This window comes from Hibiscus syriacus, unplaced genomic scaffold, assembly GCF_006381635.1.
Source record: "Hibiscus syriacus cultivar Baekdansim isolate YM2019G1 unplaced genomic scaffold, ASM638163v2 tig00110630_pilon, whole genome shotgun sequence".
NCBI lineage: Eukaryota > Viridiplantae > Streptophyta > Magnoliopsida > Malvales > Malvaceae > Hibiscus > Hibiscus syriacus.
The window spans coordinates 260,414-287,316 of NW_024062805.1; the positions used below are offsets into that span (position 1 = coordinate 260,414).

General features: G+C 34.5%; 1 protein-coding gene and 1 pseudogene across 1 annotated transcript; one reads left to right on the plus strand and one right to left on the minus strand.

Annotated features, from left to right (window-relative positions):
* Positions 1–18,885: 18,885 nt before the first annotated feature.
* On the plus strand, positions 18,886–21,522 carry LOC120136438 (WRKY transcription factor 22-like). Its single transcript, XM_039152480.1, has 4 exons — positions 18,886–19,064; positions 19,166–19,303; positions 19,415–19,761; positions 21,431–21,522. The coding sequence occupies exons 1-4, from the start codon at positions 19,000–19,002 to the stop codon at positions 21,520–21,522; spliced, it is 642 nt and encodes a 213-aa protein (XP_039008411.1). The 5' UTR covers positions 18,886–18,999.
* A 300-nt stretch (positions 21,523–21,822) lies between these two features.
* Positions 21,823–26,621, minus strand: LOC120136475 (annotated as a pseudogene).
* Positions 26,622–26,903: the final 282 nt, after the last annotated feature.

Here is a 26,903-nt window from a genome sequence, read left to right on the forward strand (position 1 = left end):
TCTTTCCAAGTTCTTTTCCTTTTAAACTAAATATGTAAAGAGTTCTTTAATTATAAATACTTTTTATTAAATCTTTTAATTATAAACAAATTACACATCATTAGATACGAATGAACATTTTACCTGATGTGACGGCTTAATTAAGTTTTTTACGAGAAAGTTTAGATTATGGGTAGTTCATATATTCTAGGGTCGCGGCATATCTAAGATTTTGAGATTTGCATTGGAATTTACATATTGTCCAGAAAGAGTGACGGTGGTAGGATTCAAATTTGGCCTTACAAATTTAAATTCCAACCACTTATATCAATATTTATTGGCGAAAGCTTAATTAATAAATAACGATAAAAACAAATTTAATCATCATACGTTTCTATAATTTTAAAAAATAAAACTATATAGAAAATTTGATTTAAGAACCGGATATAGTATTGATATTAGTTTATAGGGTAAAATACACAAATGGTACCTTAACTATAGAATAATGCTTTCTTGAGTCCTCGATTATTAAAAGTTACAAAATGGCCCCTAACTATAGGGAGTTGCTTTGTTGAGTTCATCGACTATTAAAAGTTACAAAAATGTCATTCGACTATTCATTATGTCCCAAACTTATCATTTTTCGTTAAAAATTAATGGTCGTCTGAGCTTAACATTAACATGTTGACTTAGATATGATAGTCATTTAAGATTATGAGATCAGATTTTATCATATCTCAGTCAGTAGGTTAACGTCCAACTCAAACCGTCGTTAATTTTTAAACGGAGAAGGACGAGTTTTGGAACATAATGAACAGTCGGTGACCATTTTGTAACTTTTAATAGTCGAGGGACTCAACAAGATAACTTCATATAGTTAGGAGGTCATTTTGTAATTTTTAATAGTCAAAGACTCAAGAAAACAATATCCTATAGTCAGGGGACCATTTGTGTATTTTACCCTAGCTTATATAAGCATAGAAATAATATTAGTTTATACTAATATTATCTTCAACAAATTTTATCTTCTAAGATATGAAGTAGTGGATCATCAGTTTAGAATCATACCTCTTCTAATGTGAAAGAGCAAATTGTCTCATAATATGAAACCTATGATAAAACAAAAACGTTTCTTTTTTGTCTTTGCGCTATTCTCGTTTCATAGTAATAAACAAATAAGAGTAACTGTAAGCATTAATTTTTATCTGGGTTAAAATGGTTGATTTAGGCCCAAATCAAAACTAAATTGTATCAATTCTCAACATGTTCAAATCTCAATCTTCTTTCACAAATTTTTTTAGTCAACCCCTACTACCAATATTTTTCCTGAAATTTCTCAACTAAAACAACTAGGGCCGGTCCAATGAGTTTTAATGGCCTGGGCGAGATAATAATTTTATGCCCCTATACTTGTACCGTATAATAGACAAAACATAAATATTTTTTTAAAACAAAAATGTAATATAAATTATAGTCAAACAATATCAATACTAATACAAACCAAAACCTACAAGGCTACAAATATCACCTAAAATGGTACCTTCGTGTATTTTTTTAAGCAAAAACCTCTATTATTTTACGATAATCAAGTCTTTGTAAAAATTGACTTTCGATGCTTAGAATTGATAATCCGTTCAATCTATCTTGAGTTATCGTGCTTCGAAAATAGGATTTCAAGAGCTTCAATTTTGAAAAACTTCTTTCCGCGGAAACAACCGTAACCGGTACCGTCAACAAAATTTTATATGCTATCAACACATTAGGGAACATATCCATTCTTCTTGCAAACTCCATTATTTGAATAGATGTCCATGGACTTTCACCTTTGTGTGTTTCATCCGACAACATTTTCTGCAAAATTTGTAACTCCATAAATAAATATTTTCCATCAATATCAAATTCTTCACCATTTGTCAAATTAGACTCAAGATTTAAACAACATTTTTTAGTTCGTCATCAAGTAATGAAATTAACTTGGAACCATCAAACAAAAAACCAAATATAGACTCGAAATGTTGCATTTGTTCAAATCTACGTTTCAATTGAACAAGAGCCATATCTACAAGAACAATAAAGTAATCCTTTTGAAATGTTTCTTGAGAAGATTGTTGTTCTCTTTCGGTATTTGGAATTTCATCAAATTATTTTTTTATAAGAAATACGTTTTTTAGGAAATTGAGGTTCAACCCCAATATTATATGATATTTCTTTAGCTTCATTAATAGCATTGTCAAACTCAATTTCCCTATATTCTTCAAAGTAATTAATTAACCCCTCTAAGTTTTTAACCGCAACATCAAGAAGCATATCTTTGGATTGTAATTTCTTACTAACCAAATTAATTCTAAACAAAATTTCATGCCATATAACTAAATTTAAAATAAATTCAAAACTAGAAAGTTCACCATTTACTAGTGATTCGACATCTCGACACACTTTTCCATCATTACTAATTTCGACTAATCTTATTAAAGCTTCTCTTATTTGAGAGAATTGAGTTTTTATTGCTTTAACACTTTCAATATGACTTTCCCAACGAGTAGCGAATAATGATTTAAGTGTTAGTTCATTTATAAATTCAAGTAAAACACTCTATCTTTTTGTGGAACTAGGAAAAACATTATAAATTGTTTGACATGTACCAAAATTTTTTTTTGCCTTGTGGCAAGAATTTGCCATATCACACAAAACTAAATTTAAACTATGACATCCACAAGGCATATAAAAAGCTCTGCGATTTATATCAAGCAACCGTTTTTGTACACCATTGTGTTTTCCTTTCATATTAGTTCCATTATCATACCCTTGACCACGAACATAATTAATATCCAAATCAAGAGATTTTAGAGCATCTTGTAAAATATTAAAAAGTTTTAGACCGGATGTTTCTATTACAATTAAAAACTCTAAAAAAAATTCTTCTACTTTTATTAGAACACTTGTCACATCCACACATCTTATAATTAAAGTCATTTGCTCCTTGTGACTTGCATCCAGAGTGCAATCAAGAATTATAGAAAAATATTTTGCATCTTTAATTTTTTAACAATTGCAATTTTTACATCCGATGCCAACATTTCGATTAATTCATTTTGAATTTTATGACTAAGATAATGATTATGTGTGTCGACGGTCGTTTTCGTCTGAGTGACGATTATTGTATTATATATAATATATTATAAATATTATTATTTATAAAGCCCGAAGTCCCATTTACAAGTTTGGAGGCCCAATTGATAATTTGGGAGCCCGATTACAAAGGCACGCAGGCCCGATTACAAGGCACATAGGCCCAATTCAGCAAGCCCACGTGAGATACCCACCAGTTACTAGGGTTTCCATCAAACTATTACAGCGTCGCACAACTCTCCATCGTTCGATCCAGATGAAGATCGACGCACCAGATTGATCCAGATGATTCCATAAACCCTAGGGTATATTCTGGCCACCGCCTCCATCGCTCCAACTGAAGACTGCCACATGGTTGCCGCCTCTCCAGATCTCACCAGAGCACTCCAGAAGCCTCTAGAAGATCAATACCAGCCGCACAACACATTAAGCTAGGGTGAGTCACCACCGTAGGTTCGGTGACTCACCGGATCTCAACATCATTACATCGATCTTCAGGGGGTTATATAAACCCCAACCCTACAAAGAACAAGAACAAGCAAGAGAGACATAGGCAAACAACAACAACAACAACAACGAGAGGTTAATATGAGAGAAATGAGAGAATAGCCCTTAGAGGACAGGTTTTTGGGCTATATATACCCTCTCCCGAACGACTTCATTTTGGGGAGGGTATCTTTGTAATTTTTGCATGGGTCAACTACGAGCGTAATCCTTATGACTTAAATATATTTGGTCCCGAAATCAGGTTTTACATTTCTTTAATTTGGTTTTCGCATTTTGTATATTTATATTTTAGTCCTTATATATATATGTATATTTAGGTTAATTATATATTTAGTCCCTATATATTAATAAGTTTACATTTTAACCTTATTAGTAAATTAGGGTAAATTACATAATTAATACATAATTATAGTATTAATTCGAATTAATTCATTTCGATATTATATGTTTTAAATATAAAATTATTATATGATTAATTATTATTAGTATCTTAGGTTTATTATTATATATATAATATATAATTTAATTTATATAGTTAATATTAATTATAATAATAGGACTAATAATCTTTATGTTTAATATTATTTAGTAATTATTTAATATTCATATTATTTTTAAATTAAATTAGTATAAACAAATTTTTAATTACTGCAAAGACATTTAATTAATAAATACAAGTACCAATTTTGGGAATTGTGGGAATGTTAATTCTTTTCCATACGTAACCGACTCCCGAACTCATTTTTCTGGAAAAGCAAACCCGAGTCGTATTATTTTAATATTGTTCTTAAGAATTTTTATTAAAATAATATGACATTTTGGTGACCAATCTTACCGAATAAAAAGATTGGTGACAACTATACAATTTGGTGTTTAATCTGATTCATGGAGGATAAACACTTACTTTTTTCTAGACTAGTTACACCGTCTGGGGTGTACTATTTGCACTCTCCGTTGCCAGGGCAGAGAAACATCTCGACAGCTTGGCGAATCCGCTGGGGACATTTTTTTAAAAAAAAAGTTCAGCCACCAATTTATTAATTATTTGTCTTTGCATTAAATAATAAATTTGTTTTAATTATTTTACTAATTTTTTGTTTTTATGTGTACAGATTTAAAATTTGGGTCATTAGAATATGATAATAAGTTGTACATTATTATTATTATTATTTTATGTCTTTCCTCACCCACTGTGCAATGCATTCATGACATGAGCTAAAACCCATCTCTTATCCTATTTAAGTGAATGAGAAACTACTCCCTCGTGTGGTTTTCACCTCCGTATGGGATAGGGGACCATTCTTTGAGCTCACAGCTTATGTTCCCTCGTGTGGTTTTCACCTCTGTATGGACTTAAGGAAGTGTGTTCCTTCGAATTGAACTTAATCCGAAAGTCTGTAATAAACTAGGATTGAGGGCTTGACAGTCCAAGGGGACACCAACAAAGGACAATTAGTTGACCCCTCTTACTCTAGAGCCAAAACTCAGCATATAACAAACCTAGAACTGGAGTTTAGGTGAGGCCTAACCTGATTGAGTCTTGTAAGATTAAGTACACAAAGGAAAAGTATGTTGAATCTTTTATTTTTATTTATTTTCTGAATAAATACATGCAAACTAAAAATCATGCGGTTAGATTATTTTTCCAAACAAAGCATGGAACTAGAAAGCATGAGGCTATGATATGATTTTTATTATTAACCACTTTCGTATATATTCTAAAAATGCATATATTAATTGTTCTATTTGCATTTGCATAATCATGTCATACTAAAGGGTGTTGATTCAAGAGTGATTATCATAATTAAAAGCTTTCATTATGGATAAAAGGTTTTATAATCAAGTAAACTATGAAACAACCAAAGAAGGATATCTCGAGGAAGCTTTCAAAATAATGGAGGGCTATACATGCAAAAATCATGTTAGACTGGTACCAAAAGCATTTTATGGTAAGCGTATCAATAAGAGTAGTCACAAGGGAGATAATTTTTATGAAGCTCAAGCACGTTTTTGGGAAGACAAAAACAAGAAATTAAGCACATAAGTCGTAGTCATGCTTGATGATTTCTGAAAAGTCATTCAAACCTTCAAAAATGTTGGACTCGGAGGTACTCCTGAAGAATGGATGACAGAAATCATTAAACTGGAGACTGATGCTGGTTACTAGAAAAAGATACATGATGATCAAGAAAACAAATTCTCCTATGATTTTCAAATTGTTGAAGAAATATACAATGCAACCATCATCAATTTGGAGAAATATCAAGTTGAAAACCAGATATTGAAGAAGAACATAACCAACATAGAAACTTCATATCTGATCCATCAATGTGAAATTAATGCTGAATTAAAATCCATTAGAGCTCATAACCACACATTATTGAAAATGATGGATGATTATGGAGATCCGGTACAAGAAATTTTTAAGCATAAAGGTTCTCTGATAAAGGAAAATGAACAATATTATCTGCAACATCAAAAAATGACAGGCAAGGTTCGAGGAAAAGAATATAACTTGAAGAAAGATGTTACTCAAGCAAGTAAGGTAGCCTATAGCTGGTGAACTTAGATGGTTCCACAAGTGAACTGAGGCAAGATGATAATCTGATTTTGGAGCATAAATGGAAGTTAACTTGGCTTTTTAAGGAAATAGAGAAACTAGGATGGAAAGTTATCCCTTATATGTAATGATCATCTAGATGTACTGAAAAGCCCTTTTTGTGTTCAATGAAAGTTGTTTTAAGATAATTACTCTTGAATTACACCTTTTCATACATATATTTATATATACATTTTGCATTCACAATTATGTTCTGCATAACATGATAACATGTATCAATCACGAAAACATGGGAATAATTAGTGACAGATTTTGGAATCAGGAGTTCTGAAAATCAGGGCAGGTCTTTAAAAGATTGAAAGTAATAAATGGAATATTAGCTTGGGTTGGGAGGATTGAGAAAATCCAAGAACAACTTATGGAAATCCAACGAGAAATGCTTGAAGAAACAAGAAAGTTCCAAGCAGAGTCCAGGGAACAGATGTCTAAGATAATGGGTATGATGATTACTTTATTATATGGGGGGGAAATGTTAGAAGACCCTGTTGAGCAAGAAAAGATAAAGGTCTCAAGAAAAAGTTTGGATTTAAATGATATAATGACAAGTGACCAAGAACCTATTGTGGAATATAGAAATCCAACTCATTTTTACGAATCAGGAAATATGACAGATATCATGAACATTAAAGTTGGTTCAAAAAAAATAAACAAGTCCCATTGAAAATGGATAAAAAAGGCAAGAAAGAAAAAAGGATGGCACATATCTTTCCAATTCCAATTTTATATTCAGAGTTTTTATCCTTTCTATTTGAAAGTGGTCTTGTAACACCCATCCCTCCTAGTACTTATTTGCATCCAAATTGGATTCTACCGAAAATTGCATAATGTTGAAATTAAATGTTCAAAACCTTATAACAGAAGGGTTGTTATGTTTCAAAAATGGGAAACCTAAACTCCTCAGAAATTCAAAGCTGGTTGAGAAAGAGAAATGTTCAAGTCAGCTCATCTCTCAAGATAATGGTCAAAAGTCAGATATTCAAAGCAAACATTTTCAGGAAATCAATAGCAAAGAAACAGTCATATCAAGGGAATCTTTACCCTATTTTCCTTCAATCTCATGCAGTAAGTTATATGTCAAATTACATGAAGCCTAGCTCATTGCCCCATGTCTGGCTAAACCTTTGGTACCACTTTACCCAAGATGGTATAATAAAAGGGTCTTTTGTGAGTATCAAGCTAGAATCCGAGGACACTCCATTGAAAATTGTGGCAACTTCAAATGACGAGTTCAAGATCTTCTGACTCATGGAGTTATAGAAATGGATGCCAACAGTCAATCCATTTTGATCAAACATTTTGGAGTCAATTACAAAAATGAAGTTGATGGTGTCAAAACAAATGGAAGACCAACCAAAGTCAAGGAAAATGAAGTATGAATGGCATATTTAACTCTTGATACTTCTCTCAAGCTAAAAAAATGATACAAAAATGAGAAATGAAAAAGCAAAAGGAAAGGTAATCCGAGACTGGCCTACAGGTTTAAAAAGAAGCAAGATAGATACAACCTTGGAGACATCCATGTCAGATCTTCTGAAATCAAGAGAAGCAGAGGGTAATTTAAAAAGAAAATAAAATGCTACTCCAGATACAACTACAAGAAATATTCGGAATCAGGATGCAACTATCGTCACTAAAGAAATTGGTTCTGAAATTCAAACTAAGCCCAACTGTCAGTTAGAAAAGATAATAATAGGAGTTGATCAAGAAATAGCTCAAGGGAAAGCTGAAATTTGTGTACCCAGAAGCTCATCCAAAGAAGCTACCCAAGAAATAATCAAGAAATGAGGGACAAGTACTGACAAAGGTCATAGTCTGATTATACACCCAATATCCAAAGAATAATGGGGCAGTGGAAGTTGTTATCTACCACTATTGTACCTTTCATTTTGTAGCATCTTGTTTGGATATGTTTTTGTTCCTTTCTCTGTATTTTGAAATAAAATATGTTGCTTTCAAGGTTATGAGCATTGAATCAATTTTGCAATCTTGAAGTTCTTTGAATATCGATAGATTAAAAACTCTTTACAATAAGAGTTATACATCTTTGACAAAAGTATCAAGATTGAGCACAAGAAAAAAAGAACCCTGACCTTTCCTTAGAAGAAATACATCCCAAATACTATCATTTCCACAAAAATGAGAGAACTTTCTCCAATGTAAGGAATTAGACAAAAGGCTTGGTATTGATATTTATAAGCATACAATATGGGACATCTTTTTTGGCATTAAGAAGCTGACTAGATTACCCTTTTTATTAATGAGATTCGACGATGAAACTTTGATAAATCTGGTATAAGTCAGTTGCTGGTAAATTTAAATTTGGTAACGAGATTTTCTGAATTTCACCAAACACATAGACTATAACAGGGTTTTTTTTTAAAAAGGGTGAGAGTCATAAATGTAATTAGTCCAATGATGGCTAATGTCAATGAAAGCTGAATTCAGCTAGCCAAAATGGCAAAATAATAAGAAGTTGTAAAAATAGTGGAATAATACCTGTTGTAGTCTATTTTACACATGTACACACAAAAATCTCATTGTTAGATCAATATTTTCATAGTGCTTAAGATTTCAGAGAATTGAAATGGAGGTATTTTAGAAGGTCTAGTAACTGTTATGCTAGATTGTGTCATTTTGTACACATCCGGTTAAAGATATTAAGTCAATAAAGTGAGGCATGTGATAATGTTCACAAAAGAGTGAGAGAGGAGTGAACTCTTCAGTAAGATGTAACCATAGAAAATAGGGAAGCCAACCTGAAACTAACCTCTCAATCTTGATACTTGTCAAAAAACTATAACTCTGAAATAGTAAAAATTGTTGATTCTTTTGTTATTCTTTGAAGTCATGCTTATGATTTGATTTTATTGTGAACCTGAAGGAACAATATTTTCTAAAATTCTTTCATTCTTTGATAAGAAAGAAAGAAGAACATTTCTGAACATGATGATCCCAAACAAGAAAGGATCTTGAAGCGAATTGATAAGTAAGGCCAGAATGTTGAAACATTTCACATTTTTGAAAGCAAGTGGCTTGAGAAACCAAAGTTTGGGGAATTTGACACATAACATTCCTTTGTGATAACCTGACAAGGAAATATGGTTACCTCATTTGGAAGAATGAGAGCATTCAAGATTACGAGATTTGGTACCAGGGAAGCCACCTGTGTACCTACAAGGGGACATTATTAGAATTAGACCTCATAAGAAGCATGAATGGACATTAAGAGTGAACCTTACTACCTAGCAAAGGTTGGGGCATGCTAAAGGCCCATTTCAGTCAGAAATAATCTATGTGGGGCATGCTGAAGGCCCATTTCAAATGAAAATGATCCAAGTAGGATATATTGAACGATCACATCAATGTTGGAGCATTTTTTAAGGCTTACATCAACAAAAAGAAAATGTTGGGGCATGCTGGACCCTTATCATCCTATGGAAAAATCATCGATTTGAGAAAATATTCCTTGAAGTAAAAAGTTATGAAGAATAAAAATGGTTAAACAATGACAATTAAGTTGATCATACATCACTGTTTTGTCCATCATGTGATCACATTATCCCCACAGAAGTTACAAAAATGATAAATGTGTTGTCAAATGTTCCTTGATATGGTGCTAACATGAGAAAGCATCCCATTTGTATTTTTATAAGTATCATTGTGACATTGAAAGCTTTGAACATCATACAAAGAATTCCCTGGTGGAGAGATCCCCACAGAAACCACAGGAAATGATGAATGTGTTGTCAAATGTTTTATGAACCAGTAATTATGGTGTTGAACCAATGTTGCGATCATGTGGTTAACTTAACATGAAATTACCCTTTTCAATCCCAAGGTTAGAAATGAAAAATGATGAAGAAATCTTTCCACGAAAGAAAGTTGGAACTTTAACAACAAGAAACTAGTGGAGCCAACTAAGATTGAACAATAAGTTGTTGTTAAGCATCTTGACATGATATGATCTGAATAACCTTGTTCGATAAATGATTAGTTGTAGAGACATGAAAGGAATTAGGATAAATCCTTTTATGAAATCTGATTAGATGTGGAGACATGAAAGGGATTAGGATAAAACTTTTTTGTAAAGTGTTTCAAGAGTCAAATCAGAACAGACGTGGCTGATACCCTGATTAATCTCTATTGAGTTAGCATAGTCATATTTATATTATGCAAAGATGATAGGTTCTGTTTTTAAGAACAAAAGATTAATCAGATTTCTACTCAAGTTCAGATAAAGACAACTGATTTTATCAAGAAAAGTGGGACAAACATGTTATAATTTTGAGTATGATGAGAGTCCCATAAATGAAACAGTTCTTCTTAAGATAAAAGAAGGCACGGAGATACAAGTTGACCAGATGGTTATTCAGAAATGGAAAGGAATGATCAAGTGAAGAATATCAAAACTTGGGAGTCAAAAGAAGATTGAATCAACATTTTGCATTCATAAAAACATCATTTGCATAAAAGAGCATTACATTGATACATTTGATTGCATTTGCATAAATATATTTTTCACACAAAAAGATGCAGGGACAAAATACCTTACGAGTATAAGGTAAAATCTAAATCACAGAAGTCATGTTTGGAGAGGCAAACATCTGAAGAATAGATAAACGCAATCCATACAGAAGAAGCATTAACTTTGGGGCATGCCCATCCAACAAGTTGTCTTAAAAAATGAGAAAGTGATTTTCAACGTTTCTCATTCAATCTTTTTCCAGAAATGAATTTTTTTTAAGAGTAAGAAATCTCTTACCCTGTAAAATATTTCCCACGAATTTGTAAATCCTTCGGGTCATTTGTCAGTCTTTCGAGCATGATGTTTAAATCCTTCGGGTGATCTGTAAAACCTCAGGGTAAAATGTTTTCGCATGAAAATGAGAAAGCCATTTCAAAGTTTCTCATTTAATGTTCTAGAAAATTAAAAACCTCCGGGTCATTAATAAATCCTCCAGGTAATTTTTAAAGCCTTTAGGTAATTTGTAAATTCTTTGTGTCATCTATCAGTCTTTTAAGATGATTTTTCTCAAGTCAAATCAAACTCTACAGAAGAATAGTGGAAGCAAAGCCAACTTTGAATCTAATATTCACAGAAGAGTAGTGAAATTAGATTCTTGTCAAGTTAATCAAATTCAGTCTTCACAGGAGAGTAGTGAAGCAGACAGCAAGAACATGGATAAAATTTAGTTTCCCCAGAAGAGTAGTGGAACGAATTTTTCAGCAAAGTATGTAACCTCCACGGAAGAGTAGTGGAAGCGAATTCAACTTTGAATCTGATATTCACGGAGGAGTAGTGAAATTAGATTCTTGTCAAGTCAATCATTTTTAAACTTCACGGAAGAGTAGTTGAGTGATCCAAGTTTGAATTTGAACTTCACGAAAGTAATGAAATAGATTCTATTCAAGTTATCCAGATGAAACCTTCATGAAAGAGTAATGAAGTCATGCAAATTTAGCCTTCACGGAAGAGTAGTGAAGCAAATCATTTGCAAGTCACCCTCAGCCTTCACAGAAGAGTAGTGAAGCAAGATTAGATCAAAATTCGATCTCCACGAAATAGTTGTGGAACAAATTTCCAGCAAAGTAAGATGTTCACTCGATGAAAACTTGTCTTTTATCTTTGCTTTATTCTTGTTAACATAAAAATAAGCAAAGAAGAGAAGCTTTTGATGATCATTTTCGTCCGAGTGATGATTATTATAATATATATAATAATATATTATAAATATTATTATTTATAAAGCCCGAAGGCTTATTTACAAGTTTGGAGGCCCAATTGATAATTTGGGAGCCCGATTACAAAGGCACGCAGGCCTGATTACAAGGCACATAGGCCTAATTCAGCAAGCCCACGTGAGATACTCACCAGTTGCTAGGGTTTCCATCAAACTGTTCCAGCGCCGCACAGCTCTCCACCGTTCGATCCAGATGAAGATCGACGCACCAGATTACTTCAGATAATTCCATAAACCCTAGGGTATCATTGTAACCCTAGGGTCTATTCCGGCCACCGCCTCCATCGCTCCAACCGAAGACTGCCACAATGGTTGTTGCCTCTCCAGATCTCACCAGAGCACTCCAGAAGCCTCTAGAAGATCAATATTAGTCGCACAACACATCAAGCTAGGGTGAGTCACCACCATAGGTCTGGTAACTCACCGGATCTCACCATCATTATATCAATCTTCAGGGGGCTATATAAACCCCAGCCTTGCAAAGAACAAGAACAAGCAAGAGAGGCAGAGGCAAACAACAACAACAACGAGAGGAAAGAAAAAACACAAAACAGAGAGCAAGAAAGTGGATACCACAACGATCCACAGTAGTATTCGAAAGCAAAGAGAGCAAAGGAAGCCTTACTGTCGTAGTCGGAGTAACTACACACCTCCATGCGCCACCAGAGAAGGCGAAACATCGAAGGTAAATAGCCAGATCGATGACGTTTGGCTAAGTTTTAGGAAAAAACAAGCCCAAATTTAGAACGAGGGGGTTCGAATCTTTATTTTGGGTAATTTTGGTGTATTCCGGCCACCGTGGGTGGTGGCCGGCAGCAGCATAAGACTGTCGACCGGTGGTAGTTATCCCTCAGGAGAGGGTTCTTTAGAGAGAACCGAGAGGGTTCTCTCGGTTTAGAGAGAGAGACAAGGGAAATGAGAGAATGACCCTTAAAGGACCTGATTTTAGGATATATACCCTCTCTCGAATGATTTCGTTTTGGGGATGGTATCTTTGTAATTTTTGCATGGGTCAACTACGCTCGTAATCCCTATGGCTTTGTAAGCTTTACGATTTGGTCCCGAAATCAGGTTTTGCATTTCTTTAATTTGGTTTTCATATTTTGTATATTTATAATTTAGTCCTTATATATATATATTTAGGTTAATTATATATTTAGTCCCTATATATTAATAAGTTTACATTTTAACCTTATTAGTAAATCAGGGTAAATTACATAATTAATACATAATTATAGTATTAATTCGAATTAATTCATTTCAATATTATATGTTTTAAATATAAAATTATTATATGATTAATTATTATTAGTATCTTAGGTTTATTATTATATATAAATATATAATTTGATTTATATAGTTAATATTAATTATAATAATAGGACTAATAATATTTATATTTAATATTATTTAGTAATTATTTAATATTCATATTATTTTTAAATTAAATTATTATAAACAAATTTTTTAATTACTACAAAGACATTTAATTAATAAATATCGGTACCAATTTTGGGCGTTGTGGGAATGCTAATTCTTTTCCATACGTAACGGACTCCCGAACTCATTTTTCTGGTAAAGCATACCCGAGTTGTATTATTTTAATATTGTTCTTAAGAATTTTTATTAAAATAATATGACATTTTGGTGACCAATCTCACCGAATAAAAAGATTGGTGGTGACTCTACAATTTGGTGTTTAATCTGATTCATGGAGGATAAACACTTACTTTTTTCAAGACTAGTTACACCGTCTGGGGTGTACTATTTGCACTCTCCGTCGCCATGGCAGAGAAACGTCTCAACAATGTGTTTCTTTGTCTTAAATTAATTGAAAATGTTCTTTCATCACAGGATCAAACTCAGCAATCATTTCAAGTATACCTAAAAATTACCATTTGAATTTTCATAAATTTTTTCATTTTTGCCACGAAAAGCCAAATTATTTTTTGCTAAACATTTCACAACAGCAATAATTCTAACCATCACTTCTTTCCAATGTTCAGTATCTTTTTTTATCATTTCTTGTAACTCTTTATCAATTGTTTCATTTTTATTTAACCTAATTCGTGTTTCGGTCCTAGTTCTTAAATTAATCATATGATCGGAACTATTTTCATGTTGTTTTAATGTTTCACCTAAATGTCTACAATCATTTATTCCTTCAATTGCCAAATTACTTTTAGTCTGAGAGGTTTTAAATAACTTACAACAAAAACAAAAAACTTTATCAAGTTCTTTTGAATACACTAACCATTTTCTATTATAAGAATCTCTATTTCTTAATTTATGAATAAAAAATCACAAAAAAAATGTATACCATGTGCATCTTTTGGAAAATTTGTATTAGGTTCAATTTCTCTATTAGACCCTTTTTCTATAAGTAAATCTTTCATTTTTGAATCTAAGTCATCCCACACTTTAGGATTATTAACCGAATCATTAGGTGAATCATTGGAATTTCCAATAGGATTATTAGAAGTATTAGGTGAATCATTGAAATTTCCAATAGGATTATTAGAAGCATTAGGTGAATCATTGGAATTTCCAATCGGATTATTAGAAGGTTTAACCAGTCTAACAATAAATCTATCTAAAGACTCGTGTAAAGAATTAGCCATTTATTGTTCTTGTCTTTTTGTTTTCTATTTTGGGCACCCGATGGTTGTTTTCAAGGTAACATATTTAAAAGAAATCAATTAAACAAATATAGTAGCAAGTAAACAATAAAACAAAAATATTAGCAATGAAAGATACAACTTGATCGGTGACCGAAATTTATGTTGTTAACTTGTTCTTTCTCACAATCAACTGATCTGGAAAATTAATGATGAAATCAAAATAATCAAAAGGAATAACTCTAAAATATGTCTTGAACGAAAATATTTAGCTACTGTTTCCCCCCCCCCCATCAAACTAAGTTTGCCACTACACAATCAAAATTCAAACAAGCTCATAAACTCATTATTTAGCCACTGTTTTTTTCCGTCAAACTAATTTACAAGAAGGCGCCTAAATCTTGGGGACTATAAACTAATTTACCCTTCAGCTTCAGTGAATAAAATTTAATTTACCCAAAAAATTAATATAAAACCTAAATATACTAAACCTAAACTTAACTCACGCAAAGAACCCTTAGCCGCTGGGCCCCTCTCCCTTCTCTCCACTCACTTCATCTTCCCCGATCGAAAGCCCTAAGGGCTTCCCATCAAAGGAACCACCCAACAGGTACCGAATTTTTCTGATATAGCTTTTCTTTTATTTTACTTTATTAACTGAGAAAAATGAAACTTTGCTATCCATTGATGGACCTTTACTTTTTATTGTTCAAGGTCGAGATTCATCTCAGAAAATTGTATTGTGTGAACAAAACTTTGCCCACTTTACCCCTTAACGTTGACGATGTTGCTCGAAGTGATGTTGAGATTGAAGCTGCAGTCTTGGACTCCGATGATCAAATAACCTGGTAAACATCTAACCTTATTTTACTTTTTTATTTTGTTTTTATTTTTATTCGAGAACAATAAAAAACAGAAAATGGTTGCATGGTATTGTTTAAGGAAATTGCATACCTCTGTAAATGATCTTTTATTTTTATTGTTGAATTCTCGCAAATACAACCGAGTTTTTTGCTGTTACCAAACATTTTTCATTCGAGAAGAAGCCCCCTAATATTACAATTATTTTCCTTTCAAATAAAAAATAAACCCTCATGTTGAAAACATTTTAATGTTTCGATATAACAAATTAAGTTTTATTGAATTTTAAGATTTTATAATCATTTTTAAAGTATATTCGATTAAGTCATTCGAATATCGAAATATTACTCCAAGTTTTTTCAAAGATCAATTTCAATCCTTACTAAAGTGTAAAATTGTGTTTTAAACTTAAAATATTTTTTGAAACAATTTTTGAAAAGTATTGCAAACTAAAATCAAGTTTATAAAGGGATGTACCGATGCACTCCTTGATGTATCGATGCACACCCTATTTCGAATGCATTTTGTGTACCGATGTACAAACCATGCATCGATGCACTCATGATTTTATTGAAACATCGAATGCATTTTATGTATTGATGCACAAGCCATGCATCGATGCACTCCTGACTCTTTTGAAACATTGAATGTAATTAGTGTACCGATGCACCCCAAGTGTACCGATGCACCCCAAGTGTACCGATGCACCCCAAGTGTACCGATGCACTAGGTCTTATAAAGGTCGAAATATTTGAATTTTACTCATAGTGTACCGATGCACCTACGCTCCCAACCAGATTTTTAAATGATAATTACACAATAACGGCTCTATTGACTTCACCAATGATCCCCAACGTTCAGAAGTGATCTAAGGTGTATTTAAACAAGCTGAGGAGCCATTGATCAACAACAATTGAGAGAGAAACAAAGAGAAAGCCTTAAACATCAAGTTTGAGCAATTCAAGTCAATTTTCATTCAATATTCGTTTTTTCTTTCAAGAACACTACTTGTACTCAATTGTATTCATTCTTGAGTGTTCTTTCTTTGTTATAGAATTGTGCAAACATCTTGCCTAGTGAGGTTTTTCTATAAGTTTGCAAAATTTGTATTGTTCTCTTTGGGAGAGAGTGTTCTCAAGAATTTGGGGTTTAATTCTTGAGGGATTTGTAAGATTACTCTTTGTCCTCAAAAGAAAGAAAAATTAATGAATTTGTGAAAAATCCTTAGTGTGAATAGCTAAGGTAGTGGACGTATACTTTGGTTGAGAAAGTCGAACCACTCTAAATCGCTGTGCAATTATTTTCTATTTTCTGCAAAAGCTTCCACCAATAATTTTATTGCCAATTCACCCCCTTTTGGCTATTTCATCGATCGATTAACTCAACACCTCCCATCTCTGTTACAAGTGTTTCGAATAGGATAAGGATTTTTAATCAAATGGTTGCCTTTGCTCACTCCCTTTTCGTGTATTTCACTTGCTAATGGTCCTTCTTTTCTTGAATGGTTTTTTCAAATCCTCTTTCTTCCCCCTTTTTTGTGCTTGAAATGGTTCCCCTTTTCTATTTTTTTCCACTGAATATTGCTTGTCCTCTTATTGATTTTTTTCGTTATTTGGTGAAATGAAATCCCGAAAATTTAGGGATTTAGGTTGTTTTTTCTTCTTTGACTTTGGGGATATTTAGTAGATATTAAATTTTGATGATTTGGGTTACTGCTTGCAGATTTGGTGATGACGACAAGGATGGCTTGGCTTGAGCTGGTGTGCGGCACTGTCAACTTGCTTCATTGGGGTTAGGGCTAATTTTTTTGGGTCAAATATATATACACACTATAAGTTCTTATAAACTGATGACCCTCTCAAACATGTTGCCCTAGGCTAAGGCCCATCTGGCACATGTATTGGGTCGGCCCTGAAAACAGCCTTTAAAGTATTTTCCAATTTCTCAAATTGCTCAACCGCTAATTGACTTGAAATTGGTTTTTCAAATGTTATTTCTTAAGATTAAAGAGGAATTTGAGCAAAAATTAAAATTATGGGTAAAATAGAGAGTTGGAGCCTCTCATCCACTGTTCTTCGAACACTAAACTACCATCCACACCGTCTAATACCACCAACACAATACTTCAGCAAACCGAACCCTTCCTTTACACTACAATTACCTCACCAATTCTCATCGGAAACCATTAACGAACACACACTGGCCCTTAACCCGAGCCGATAGCCATATCTCACTCACCTTTCTACCCGAAGCACACACATGCGCCTATCACATTGCCCTTCACTTTTTACCAACAATTCTCTAAACCAAATCTCGATAATCAAGCACCACAACACATTTAACATTGCTCATAAATCAACTCTCTATAAATTATACCTTTAGCCAAACCTAAAAATCAAACCATAGAAGCAAAATAAAAAATGCCAACAAAATAAAAAATAAAAAAGGAGAGGAAGAAATGAGTAGAGAAATAATCGAAAGAGAGAAAATATAATTCTACCTTTTTAAATGAGTTAAATGCATTATACGTTATTAAATTATGACTTTTATTTTAAATTAATCATCAAATAATAGAAAAATACCATAATTATTAAAAGAGGAATTAATTGATACACAAATATTATTGTTCGTGATATCAAAAAAGAAAATAAGAACTAAATTTATTGAGAGAGAAAAGAACGAGGAAACGACTTTTTTCTCTTCATATTACTGGAGTTCTCAAATCATAAAAAAAACAATTTATAGACATTATTTTCTTATTTGAAGGTTGCCCTATATATGGCTCCAATGATGTTTTTTTTTAATTAAAAACTGCTTGCATCTTGGACATTTTACAAGAACAATAATATTAGATTGATTAAACCGGTTTTGTGTTTGTTAATTACTGATCAATCAGTTAGATGAAACCCCACTTTGGCTGCGCCGCCTTAGAATTACGCACCTGGTCCATTCCCCAATAGCAAACCTAAATCAAATGATATATATATATATATATATATATATATATGTATATATATAAGGAAAGCCACATGTGTATATTTAGATTCTGCAGAGATTCTAGCCAAACTCGGTAGTTAAAAAAAAAGGAAGCTTTATTAATACTTCTGTAACATGAAGATATCCAAGTCGTGTTCTTTCCACCAAATCCAACGGCAAACTCAACTTCCCTCTGTTCGGGCCTTTTGGGAGATTCACAAAACGTGTCTGCATTCACAAATTTGGTTTCAAGATAAGATTTTCTGGATTATTGTCAGCTTTGCAAGTTGAAAATTGATTGTTTGTGAGATGGGCCCCACCATCTAACTCATTTATAATGCCTTAACTGGTTAATTTTATTGCAAAGGTGAGTGGTGATTCATGCATATTAAATGAGTGAGAAGAGAAAGAAAGCAAGTTGCTGGATCTTTTATGTCGTTATTGCCTAACTCTTTTTTTTTTATCTAAACTTCATTAAACTCCAAACAGCTCTGCTTCTCTCTTTTAATCATTTTGGAATAATATAAGAGCAGGTTTACAAAACATAACAGCAGTACAGAAAGTGGTGATGGACGGTTCTCTCTCTCCAAAATTGGCTTCAGATGAATCTGAAACTCAGGCTTCGAAAAGAAGGTTATTTTGCTTATTGCTACTATAACACAGGAAGATTTTTTTCTTTTTATTGCAGTTTTGAAATGACATTTCTAAGTTTTGTCATGTTTGTTTATTTCCAGGAAGGTGGTGGAAAGGACTGTGGTTACGGTGAAGGTCGGGGAAAATGGTGGGAAGCTAAAGAACGAAGGTCCGCCTTCGGATTTATGGTCGTGGAGGAAATATGGGCAAAAGCCTATCAAAGGATCTCCTTATCCCAGGTCTGTTCTCTTCTTCTAATTCACCAGTTCACCCCATGTTTCTTCACTTTGTGTACATTGTTTTGATAATTCTCACCGCAATTTTAACTTATTGATGTTTCTTACATGCAGAGGGTATTACAGGTGTAGCACATCAACAGGTTGTTCGGCCAAAAAGCAAGTCGACAGATGCAAAACAGATGCTTCCGTGCTTATCATCACGTATACGTCTACTCATAACCATCCAGGCCTTGATCTCGATTCCACCGACATAAAACGGTCGCCGGAAGAACCCCAAAGCAACCGTAGTGACGATGATAAGCCCCCAACTCCCAAGCAAGAGCAGGTACTGAAAGTTTCAGACCAAGAGTCGGAAGATGTACAGAAGGGGGCTAGCAAAACTAGCAGTGATGAAGAGGCAAGTGAAGAACATTTTCACTATTCACAATCCCCATTAAATGTTAGAGAAAATCGCCTCAGTGACCAAAAATGCCTTATAATATACGATTTTAACCAACTTTTTTTGGATTTGCGAAAATGACCAACAAAATCGCAACGCGAAATAAAAATCGCAACGCGATTTAGAAAATCGCAACGTTGAAAAGAAAATCGCAACGGTCAAAAGAAAATCGCAACGCGATATTCCAAGAATCGCAATGCGATTAAGAGAATCGCAACGCGATCTTCCAAGAATCGCAACGCGATTCAGAAAATCGCAACGCGATTCCAAGAATCGCAACGCGATTAAGAAAATCGCAATGCGATTCTTGGGTAAATTCTTTCAAAAGCTATTGTATTTGTTTCTTTCTTAAGAATTTTCTCTAAAAAGATAGTATCCGCGCGGACGTGTCGAAGACACGTATTACCACGACCACGACCACGACCACGACCACGACCACGACCACGACCACGACCACGACCACGACCACGACCACGACCACGACCACGAGACGAGACGGCGGCGGCGGCGCGCGAGAGTCCCCCTTGTTCTCTTTCACTCAACAAGGAAATGGGAAATCCAAGCCTTAAATACTCTTCCCAATAGTGTTTCCAATACTATGTGGGATTGAGCATTACTCAACACTTCAAAGAAAATATAGCAATTTTTGTAGCATGTTTCCCGCTTAATCCATATTTAAAAATATTAAAACATTTTATCATATTAAAACTATATGTATAAGTTTGAATTGAAATGTAGATATCTACAACTCTTTTAATTCTCTTGATAAAATGTTTTAATATTTTTAGATATGGATTAAGCGGGAAAATACTACAAAAATTGCTATATTTTCTTTGAAGTGTTGAGTAATGCTCAATCCCACATAGTATTGGAAACACTATTGGGAAGTGTATTTAAGGCTTGGATTTCCCATTTCCTTGTTGAGTGAAAGAGAACAAGGGGGACTCTCGCGCGCCGCCGCCGCCGTCTCGTGGTCGTGGTCGTGGTCGTGGTCGTGGTCGTGGTCGTGGTCGTGGTCGTGGTCGTGGTCGTGGTCGTGGTCGTGGTCGTGGTAATACGTGTCTTCGACACGTCCGCGCGGATACTATCTTTTTAGAGAAAATTCTTAAGAAAGAAACAAATACAATAGCTTTTGATTTTCTTCGACACGTTGTGATTTTCTTAATCGCGTTGCGATTCTTGGAATCGCGTTGCGATTTTCTTAATCGCGTTGCGATTCTTGGAATCGTGTTGCGATTTTCTTAATCGCATTGCGATTCTTGGAATCGCGTTGCGATTTTCTTAATCGCATTGCGATTCTTGGAATCGCGTTGCGATTTTCTTAATCGCGTTGCGATTTTCTGAATCGCGTTGCGATTCTTGGAATCGCGTTGCGATTTTCTTAATCGCGTTGCGATTCTTGGAAGATCGCGTTGCGATTTTCTTTTGACCGTTGCGATTTTCTTTTCAACGTTGCGATTTTCTAAATCGCGTTGCGATTTTTATTTCGCGTTGCGATTTTGTTGGTCATTTTCGCAAATCCAAAAAAAGTTGGTTAAAATCGTATATTATAACTTTTTTTTGGTCACTGAGGCGATTTTCTCTAAATGTTATCATAAGCCAAGAAGATTGTTTAATCGAGAATCTTGAGAAAACCCATGACTCGTTGGGATTTCTGTTGGATGAGCCACTGTGCTGTCCTCATATAGCGACATCCTCGACGCCAAAATCAGGTGAAAATGATTTCTTCGATGAGCTTGAAGAACTATACCCATATCTTCAGCTTTCACAAGTTTCATGAGAAGCGAAGTTTTCGATGGAGTCCCTTATTGATCTATATGTGTTTCTCCGTCTTAGAAGAATGTAATTGAAATGTTAATATTGAAAGTGATTATGCTTCCACTACTAGTGATTACATCTTTCTTTGCCACCATTTTTTCTCGTTTGGGGATTCAGAAAATGTGAAAGTTGGGTCACTTTGGCACCAGCAAAAGGAGGAAGAAGAAAAAAAAATTCTTCTTTTCAACAAACATAAAAATTATAGTAATAAACTTTTCAGCACGTTTTTGCAGCAAAAAGGCAAAATTCATATTCCTTGTTTAAAATCCATATTATCATAATTATTCAATACCCAATAAGACACTTAAGTAGACAATCATTTCATTTCTACAGTATAGCCATGACATTGATACCAAAAATACCTAAGCACACATTATACGCAACGGCTATTCATTACCATCAGCTGTAGAAGGTAGTGGTTGAAGTGCTTTCAAAGGATTCACGATAACACCATCAATAAGTCCATATTCCTTTGCTTCCTTTGCGCTCATAAAGAAATCACGGTCAGTATCCTGATTGATCTTCTCCAAACTTTGACCGGTGTGGTACGCGAGATAACCATTTAAATTTGCCTTATGATGCAGCATTTCATTTGCCTGAGAAATCATGCGTACCAGTCAGGGTACTGTACAACAACCGAACGAAGTTGAAGCTAATACTAAACAATTTTCTTAAAGAAGTCACAACTGCTGATATTTGGCTATGAAGGTATCCCATGATGCACTATTTAAACTTCTCTATTCTCCCCCGCCCCCCGCCCCTCGGCCCCTCCAGAAAAAAAGGTTCATATTTACTAACATAGTTTAAACAACATGAGGAGTTTGCCAAAAAAATACGCATACCTGGATATCGATATCAGTTTGACCTCCTTGTGCTCCACCGAGAGGCTGATGTATCATTATCCTTGAATTAGGTAAACTGTATCGTTTTCCTGGAGGTGTTAAGAAAAAAAAGGGTAAAGTAAACATTGTAGACTGGGGGAACTATTCCAATTAACAGAGCAATGAATGTACAAATCACAAACATTTATACCTTTGGTTCCAGCGCTAAGCAGAAAAGCTCCCATACTGTTCATTTAAGAACAAAATATATCCCATTAGTAATAGCAAAGAATTACATCCACACGTAAATAGAAAATTTTACTCAGTTACATCCATAGACATCTTACTTTAAACATATTTCATATTTCAGAAATGGAGATCTTTGGTGAACAACCATTTCAGAAATGATCCTTTCGGATGCAAAATCAGAAGTAATTTCAGATTTCAGGTTGGTTATGGGAGCAACATTCGTTTTTGGCAAGATGCTTGGGCACTGGATCATCCTTTAATGGTCATTTTCCCAAGACTGTTTTCCATCTCATTAAATAAGAATGGGAAATTATCTGAGTTTGGAAAATTTAGCACGTACGGCTGTCTTTGGGATATACAATTGAGGAGGGATCTGAACGATTGGGAAGTTGAGCAGTGGTCTAATTTGTTGTCAATCATTTCCAATTTTTCCATTTCAGTAGACTTACCTGATGGGCTGGTTTGGAGGGGTTCTGGGGATGGGGTTTTTAATGTAAAATCTTGTGTCAGTCTAAGTTATTCAGGGTCCTCAAGTTCGGAAGAGTGTCATTTCTGGAAAAATATTATTTGGAGAGGTTTGCTGCCTCCAAGAGTGGAGATTTTTGTTTGGCAAGTAACTCTTCAGAAGTTGGCAGTTAAGTCAGTTTTGGTTAGAAGAGGTATGAGGGGTATTGATGATGTGTTGTGTCCTCTTTGCAAACAAAGTGACGAGACCCCCTCTCATTTATTTTTTCTTGTTCGGTGGCTTGGACTATTTGGAATAAATTCATGTGGTTCTGGAATATTCAATCTGTTTTTCATGATGATGCAAAAATTTTCCTCCGAGCATGGATTGATCTGAAGAAAAACTCTCTCATATGGTATATCATTCCAGGGGTTGTCCTATGGACCATCTGGAAATTCAGGAACTATGTCGTGTTTGAAGGAGGGAAGGTTGATCAGGCTGAAATCTTCTTTCTAGCTAGGTTCAGACTAGCTTCATGGTTCTTAGCAAAATACAAACAGGCTTCAATCTCTAAGGACTCGCTTATTGCTAACCCTACCTTAGGGGATTCGTTTCTTCCTATCCCTAAGCCGGTTATAACGGTGGTTAAATGGTCCCCTCCTCCAAAGGGGTTTATTAAATTAAATGTTGATGTTGCAACTACTGCCGACTGGATGAGAAGTGGTTTAGGTGGCGTTTTGAAAGATGACTCTGGGTCAATCATAGGGTCTTATAAGGAGCCTGCAGGTACTGAACCTCCTTCTTTGATGGAACTCAAAGCTATCCTCAAGGGCTTATCATTCATTGCTTCTATTCGACACAGGATCAAGGACCGCATTATTATTGAGAGTGATTGCAGGGTGGCTGTGGACTGGATTAAAAATCCTATTTCCTGTCCTGTTGTTTATGTTCAGTTTGTTAAAGATATTATTGAAAAACTTAAAGCTTGTGAAGGTGTTATTAGATGGGTTAGTAGGGCAGCTAATCTAGAGGCTGATACTCTAGCTAAAGCAGGTATTGGTTGATTTGCTTGTTGTTTTAAAGGGCTGTTGCTTAGTTTGCCGATCTCCTTGAAGGAGTTCAGGGTTTTGTATTCCTTTGTTCCAAGTCTTTTATCTATGAAATTCAAGGTACTCTTTTACTCCTTTCGATGATTAAGGAACTCTTCCCGATTTCCATTAATCATGAATGGGGTTTCAAATGAGGCCACTATTTCCTATCAAAAAAAATATATTTCATATCAAAGTATTTGCATTTTCTAGAAATCAATGATTGGGCTCTGCCAATAAGCCATTAAACATGTTATTTTGTGATATAACTAACAACAGTCAGCTATAACCCAGTACTACCAAGCATTTAGGAAGGGTCACATAGAGCAGATAAGATTATTAATTCACCATAGGAAACAAGAATTAAGAATTTAATTCGCCAGAGGTGCAAATCAATAGAAGAGCAATCTAAAAGTTGCAATTCCTTTGGGTTTTTCTAACCAGGGTAGGGTTTTCTGCGAAAAGGGCACTCAGTTCAGACTTCAGAACCACCCTATCCTCCAATTCCTTCACCCATCATTACCACCCTCATTCTGAGGGCTATTGCTTTTCACTTTAACCATCTTGTGCCAAAGAACCAGTTTCCGCCATTAAAATCTGTTATCATGCATTATGATGTATAATTGAAACTGAGAGCGAGTCATGCAGCAAAAATGCATCCATATATGTCAGAAATAGGCCTTAACCTACAACATCCTGGAAATTGGGAAACCAGACAAACACGCATAACCTTTTTCCCGAAAGTGGGAAGCAAACTAAATTTGGCTTTGAAATACAAAGCTTAGGCATCAAGCAGGGGAGATATGAAAAATAAACCCATATCTATCACAATGCCCCTTCTATCTCAAATAAATCGAAGAATTACAAAAAGTTTGGCCCTATATATATACACACTAAGCAAGGATCAAATATCTGTTATAATGAACCAGACAATGTGATTTAAGTTACAAAATTAAGATCAATAATCCTTAGTTAATATACAAAGCAGCTATAGTTGCAGAGTATCATTTCCTAATGTTCCGTACTGAAAAGTGAAAATAATTGCATAAGAAACAGAAATGGTTGCATCAATGAATTTATACCTAGCAGCAAGTCCAACACACACAGTCGAGACATCAGGTCGGATATGCCTCATAGTGTCAAATACAGCCATACCTATGAGAACTCAAACCAAGCAAGTAAAAAATAAATAATAGAAAATTGTACATTGCTTGCTATTTGGAACACACCAGTGAGATCACAAATACATTATTCTCATATGATAGGTACATTACCAGCTGTAACTGACCCTCCAGGGAATTGACATACATGACAATGTCCTGTGAAAAGATAAAAATGCACAAGTATTAAATACCATTCATAACTGGAACTCAAGCCTCCTTATTTCATTAATGAAACAAATCTAAGTGAGAGCAGACGGGAGACAAAAAGCATGGAACCAACCAGACCTTCTCAGGATCAACAGCATCAAGATAGAGGAGCTGAGCAACAATAATGTTTGCCATGTCATCATCAACAGCTCCGCCACAGCGAATTATTCTCTAACAATAAAATAAACCAATATAATAAACTGATAAGTGATAAGAGATAAAACCAAGCCTCATGAAGCCGAAAAAAAGGACCAAACCGAATCCGTACATATTGGAAAAGCTGGGCAATAACACTCTGAAATCGCTCTTGCACCATTGGAGAGGGCCCCTGCCCTTGTGCATATGCAGGGAAGTAAGGCGAAGATGGGACTTGCAAATCATCCCTGCATATATCTCAATATAACAACTCTAATCTGTTATCAACAGTTTTATTAAAAGAGAAAAGTTTGACAGCATAAGGTTGTATTTTCATAAGAGTTTCTTCTACCTTATTGACCAAATTCCCTGTCGAGAGCTTGCCTCTGGGGCCCAAAACTCTCCTATGTAAACAGCTTTTGGCTGCGGATTCCTCACATTGTTTTGATTACCAATCAGCTTCTTCAGTTTCCTGAAATTTTACTTTCCAAGCATTAGCCAATTAGGAGAATAGTAAAAAAGAAAAAAAACAAAGATTAAAATCCATGTTGTACCCATCCTAAAGAAACAAGCATTAAAACAAAACATGGGTTTTAATTAAGGTTGGAAGAAGAGTAAATCTATTACATTTTCCTAAAACGTTTAATTCAAAAAAGACTCGAACTTTGTGATTCTATTACATTTTCCTAGATTGTATAAGAGGAAGAAGAAAAGAAAATACCTGGGACGAAGTGGATGGAAGGGAAGAGATAACTTATGAGAGTACAGATTGGTGCTGGAGTTTGAAGAGAAGCCCGTGGAAATCAACCGAAAAGACGATGCCGATGTCGAAATGCAGGCCTGTGCCATTCTGGGTTTTATTGTAATTGGACGAAGGAACGTTAGCGTGGCCTTGAAAATGGCGAGGTAAGAGTCGGGAACGATAAGGGTAGCGTGTAGCTCTCTATAGAAGTGTAGTGGAACAAGAAACTAGTTTTTAGTTAAACAGCGACTTCCTCAATATCTTTTCTCCAGAAACAACAAATCCTCTTGTTTGACCCGAATTTGTATTTACCACCCGGAGGTAGATGGCAGGAGTTAAAGCCCGGCCCGTTAACTTGGATACTGATCCAATCATCCAACTCAATGCCAATGCCAATGCATGGATTTAAAGAAAAATCATAGTTAATAGCTATGTTGGGATTTTATCTTCCATTTTAAAATATAAAATGTTGAAGTATCCTTTTTCTTTTTCA